Source organism: Centruroides sculpturatus, unplaced genomic scaffold, assembly GCF_000671375.1.
Source record: "Centruroides sculpturatus isolate CEXI.00-Female unplaced genomic scaffold, Cexi_2.0 scaffold3403, whole genome shotgun sequence".
Taxonomy (NCBI): domain Eukaryota; kingdom Metazoa; phylum Arthropoda; class Arachnida; order Scorpiones; family Buthidae; genus Centruroides; species Centruroides sculpturatus.
Genome location: NW_019387706.1, coordinates 6,323 through 12,188, shown reverse-complemented (window position 1 = coordinate 12,188; position 5,866 = coordinate 6,323). Strand labels below are relative to the sequence as shown.

The 5,866-nt window shown below is 26.8% G+C and overlaps 1 protein-coding gene across 1 annotated transcript; it reads right to left on the bottom strand.

Annotated features, from left to right (window-relative positions):
- Window positions 1-1,596: 1,596 nt before the first annotated feature.
- On the bottom strand, window positions 1,597-5,619 carry LOC111616593 (neuropathy target esterase sws-like; the record flags this gene model as incomplete). Its single annotated transcript, XM_023357986.1, has 4 exons — window positions 5,529-5,619; window positions 5,000-5,070; window positions 4,055-4,192; window positions 1,597-1,760 (listed from the first exon to the last, which is right to left on the bottom strand). Coding segments are annotated over exons 1-4 (448 nt in total), but the record flags the coding sequence as incomplete, so codon positions are not given.
- Window positions 5,620-5,866: the final 247 nt, after the last annotated feature.

Genomic DNA, 5,866 nt, shown 5'->3' with positions numbered 1-5,866 from the left:
GCATTTTATTGTTGTTTTAGTGATCCCCACCATCCTCTTCACCCAGAAACCCAACATACAAACAAATGTAGAATTTAATCACATAAGCTGATTACCCTAAATGATGTCTTTATATTAAATATCTGAATGATTACATACAATGATTTAATGAAAAAGTAACCACCAAATTCAGATAAAGGAAGAAATATTTTGACTAAATATAAATGTTTAGCAATATTAGCAACAATGGTAAATGATTTACTAAGGCTATATCGCCACAATTTTTCACATTATATGCATATTTCATCTGTAATGATCAGTCAGCATAGATAAGATAGGAAACATTGATGTGTGTGTGACTTACACAAGTATAGGCTTACCAGATTAGCTCTTCAAAGTCAATCTCAATAGGTAGACAGGCTTGAAGGGCACAAGTCTCATCAAGGCTACCAGATGGGCATATAGATGCCTTGATTTCTAAATTCTAGGAAAAAATGACAAGCTTATGCATATGCATATTTTTTTTATGTCTGGAGCAATTGTGTGCGAATTCTAAGCAAATTCTCACTTTTTCAAAAAAAAGGGGCTAAAATTGCAAAATATTAACGTAAATTTGAGAATTAGCCAAAAATTTTCCAAAATTTAGTGCAAAATAGGTTCAAAAGAAAATATTTTTGGACCTGGAACAACAAAAAAATCTGGCCACCAAGTCTTATTTACAAGTACTGGTACATACCAGTGCTGCATTTTTAACAGATGTAATATCTGTAATGTATTACAACTTGTAATGTTGTACAAAGTACACAATAAATGTGTATACAAATGACTGATGTGACTTGTGGATTACTTAAGTTGACTCACATTTACAAACAGTCAGACAAACATTTACACTGACTCACAAAATTTTCAGACTAACATGTTCTGTACTATTTAAACTAAAACAATCGTTTACACAAAGTAAAGCTAAGATATTGTTAATGAAATTATAAGTTAATAAACTTATTTCATTAACAATTGGACCAAAAAGCTACCTACCTTCTACATACATAATTAATTTAATTAAACTGAGTATATTACAATTAGAGTTTTTCATTTTCACACAAAATATAGACTGGATTAGTCATTGAACTTTACAAATATTAACAGTAGCTGTGTTGTGTTTGATTATTTCTGTAAAATGAAGATTAAACAATATTGAATTCACACACTTCAACCCATTTTTGTACATTTGACAGTTGGTAGCCTTTTGCATAACTAAGCCCAATTTTGTTTCTCTTTCTGTCCATTGAGCACGAAAAGGGTTTATTATTAGAAAAAACATTATTTAATTCTAATAATAATTTTCTGCATTAAGAATTTACAAATTATTTATAAATTTTATTACATTAGAGAGAGTAAGCACAAGTTTTATAAAATATCAATTATAATTTGATATTCATTAAAATTATAAAATATTGTTTTATATAACAATTATCAAGCTAATAAGTTAAGTTATAATAATTAGGTTGATAATTATGTAATTATTTTCAACCTAAAAGTTAAAAAACCTTAAAGTTAGATGCTAATTATGACTTATCTAAAGTTCACTAAAAACAATATAAATTACTGAATACTTACAGATTCTGTTATGAATACTGTTAATTAAACGACCACTTTGGACAACATATATACTATCATCTGGATCTCCAATAGAAAACATCATCTGTCCTGCATATACTTGAATATTTTGAAGTGTTTTACATAATTCCAAAAATAAAGGCTTTTCATAAAATCCAAATATTCTAGAAAATTTAATGTATATATAATTTGTATTAAAGTTACTAATGTATGGATAATTAAAAGATATAATTTACTCAATATTTTAAACCAAAATAAATACAGAATATGTCATTGCAGATTTGATTGTAAAAGATGTCCCATTAACAGTGTCAGATGTAAATTGCATGCCACTGGCATTTCACATTGTTGTGGCCTTGAAATAATCATTGTTTATCAGAAATTAGGACATGTGTTTCCAAAACTGATTTCCAGGCTATGTCGTCTCAAGCATTATTGACCTTAACTGGCTACTAGTTCTGATCAATATTGGTGATTTGTCACCCTGCAACTGTGGAAGTTTGCCAAACCTTGTGTTTGCTAATAACCCAGAAACAATTGCTGACCCCAAGACAGGTTCAACATTTTATTGGTGATATTGAGACAGAATTATGCAATAATGTCTTAACCCCTTTAGTTCTTCGCCCGAGTTAACTCGGGCAGGCTATATAGCCTTACATAAAACGTGGTCCTTAAGGCCAATTTTTGAAAATTTTTTTTTTTTTTAATTTTTGGAATGTTTTTTAGGTCCCCAAATTTTTTCAAAATTTTTTGACCGCGCAAAAAAATTTTATCGCGCTTTTAATTAGCCTTTGATAAGGCTCGATTAAGGCTTAATTGTTTTTTAATGGGAGTTTTTTATCAAATTTATTTCATGGTTCCTGAGTTGTAGTGCACGAATTTTTCTTCGGTAAAGTTATTTAAAGCTAGTTTCTGATGTCAAAAACGACCTCCGATAGTTTTTTAATTTTTTTAATTAATAGATATTATTATATATAAATTTAAATAATTAGGGGGGGTCAAAAATTGCAATTAAAATTGTAATTTTTTAAAAATATTTAAAAATATACGGCCAATTCACCCTCACCCTACTTTAAACCCTTGTCCTCCCGAGGCGTTTATGAGAATGCCCCGGGAAATCCAACTCCAGCTGTGTTCAAGGTCATCCAGATGTGTAAACAATGACTCATCAGTGTTAAATTTCACAGAAAGGCCAGACAAAGGAAAATAAAATTTGAAGCTTTTTCTTCAAAATTAACGCATTTCTTTCGTTTTTTTTTTCAGTTTTAAGTATTTTTTATGTTTAATTACATTTATATCAAAAACTGCTGGGAACTAAACGCGTTAAGCAATTTTGTGAAGAGTGCACGTGTGTTACCAGAGTTGTAAGGAACATTTGGCAGATACTGTCTTCCACAAGAAAATGGCTTAGTACTGGAGTGTAATGTTAATTTATATTGAAATAAAAATATTTAGTTGTTCAATAAATGACGCATTTTATTCCACAATTAGGTCCAGCAATGCTATTGGGACACCCTATACTTATATTTTATATTTAAATACATCTAAAAACTTATGTAGAAAAAGTATAATACACTATGAATATGTAGAAACGTTTACAGAAAAGTATTCATGTTTCCATCTAATAAGTCCCAGAAATTTTCTAATTCATCTAACATTTGCATTTTTTTTTTTTTAAATTAGAACTTTTGTTACATTCTACATATCAACCCAGGATTATTTTAGTTACATTCCAAAAAGGAATTTTTTTGGAATGTAACCAAAATAATCCTGGGCTAATATGAACAATTATTCAAATAATTTATCATTGACTGCCTGAAAATCCACCAGAGGACTCTCAGCTTAAATGCGATTATATAACATGGATGCTGTCGTGAAGGATTTTTAATGATTTTTAATTATTGTAGACATCATAGCCTATGAAAACAGGTCAACGTCAAGATCACATTTGTGTGTAAATCATTTAATAGTATTTAGTCTGTTATTTTTAGAAGGTTTTATTTCAATTTGCTCGCTGTTTGTGGTTCCTGGATTGGAATAAAAGGATATAAATAGGAAAAAGGACTCAAACATTGTGTTTGTATTGTCTCAAAAATTTATTTTTGGAAGGAAAAAAAAATTTGTTACATTCATATGCTGCAGAATATTTTAAAACATTTATTATAGATGTGATTTCAAGCACTAATTAGGTTTTAGATCTCCAAAAGAATTGAAGGTTAAGAATTGAAAGCAATAGGAGTAATATAAAATTTTATTATTTGTTTTTAAGAAAATGAAATCATGTCTATTGATGTTTAAAATATTTTAAGCTTAAACTAAAATATTTACTTTGTATAATATAGTCATTTCTTATTAAGATACCTTGTTATTTAAACTGATTTGTATGTTATATGATCTCTTCCATACAGTAAAGTTTTTATTAATTTATTAGAATTAAACAAAAGAAATTTATATCTACCTAACACTATTCAGCATATACATAACTTCACGTGGCAATTTTGACTCAGATTGTTCAATATCTTCCTCAAGAAATGATTGTGATGGTTCCTTTACCAATAAAGTTAGAGGTTGTTGTTCTTTCTTTAGACGCAGCAATCTAAAAACAAATAAATAATATTAATTAACACTTTAAAAAATAAAAAAATTCTTTAATTATAATTATTAATTCAAAATATTTTAATTCATAAAAATTTCTTAGGGAGAAAAGTCAAGAATACAATAAATTATGTTATTCTTTTATAATAAAACTTTAGAAAGTTAGATAGGAAAGCTAGGGCACGAAAGAAAAATTTTATCAGTTTCATTAAAGTAAATCTAATGAAAAGTACAAAACAAATTGAGAAGTTAAATATTCTAAAATCCATGGGCAAATCTGAGATGACACGTGCTTACTTGAATAAAAACAAATATTGAATAATAAAGTTTACACTTAAAAATTGTGAAAGTTTGTATGGAGGATTTCCAAAACAGTGTTAGAGCAAAATTGGAAGTTGTGTTGTACAGCAATATCCCCAACTTTCAAACCATCTTAGAGTGAAACAGTGTTGTACAAGGGATACTTGTATTTGATTTTATTCAACTTATATTTCTAAACTTTTTTCAAAACTTGCATAAGTAGTAAAGTCACCATCTTGCAAAATATCTTAATAATAATAATAATAATAATTAAATTATTAATTTTAATATTACAATATAAAAATATTATTACAATATTTTAGAATCATCTGAAAAAAATTAACTCAGAGTTGGACTTGCATACAACGAAGGTATATGAAGTCTGAAGTTCATTAATAAAATATATTTTCATGTAACAATGGAAAAACAAAAAAATTTATTATTTTTTTTATTAAAGACATTTAGGTTAGAAATACTCAAGAAATTTTTAACCAAATTAAAATATTACCTTTTAGCAAGACGAATAACTATCTGTCGCTTCTTCCCTTTTCCATCATCTTGGTATGAAAGTGATTTAACCTTTAAAATTAACAAATATATATATATATTTGTTATTTTTAGCTTATCTTATATAATAATTAATGAAATTTTTGAATATAAAATTTAAGCATGTTTTTTTAAAAATTCAAACTTTGACAACAAAGAAAGTCTTATACTTCAAAAAGTAACTTTTACAAATTGATTATCCATTAAAAATATTTTATATGGACAATAAATTACAGAAATTATTGATAAATTATTAAATACTTTGCAACTTAACATCAATTCTTTAGAAATACTAAATTACTAAAAAGAAAGTAATTATAGTAAATTATCATCTCCATCAGCAACTGTTACTTTTTGAATTTTCAGTATTTTAATATTAATGTTCTGTAGTGCAAATTACAAAGCAAGCAAGAAAATGGAAAAAAAAAATTAAACTTTGATTTTGACTAATTACTCATGTTTCTAATTAGGAAAAATTTTTTTTTACATACCTTTCTTATCATTTTTCTACCATAAAACATCATTTTGTCTCTTTTTCTAAACCAAGGTCTTGATGATCCTATCATATTCAGAGTAACTGTTTTAACTAGAACAAAAATATTTTGTTGATTTAGTCTTTGCTTTGCTCTATAAAAAATCTCATACATCATTCAAAAATTAGAGTAATGATGAAAAATTAAGTTTAAAATTTATATCTGTAACGAGCAAATATTTTGAGATAAATTCAACAGCTTCTTATAAAGGATACTAGAAATTATATACAAATGACTCACTAAAACCTTTGATTATCCAGTAAAAACATTTAATTAAAATAACAAACGTTTTTGAC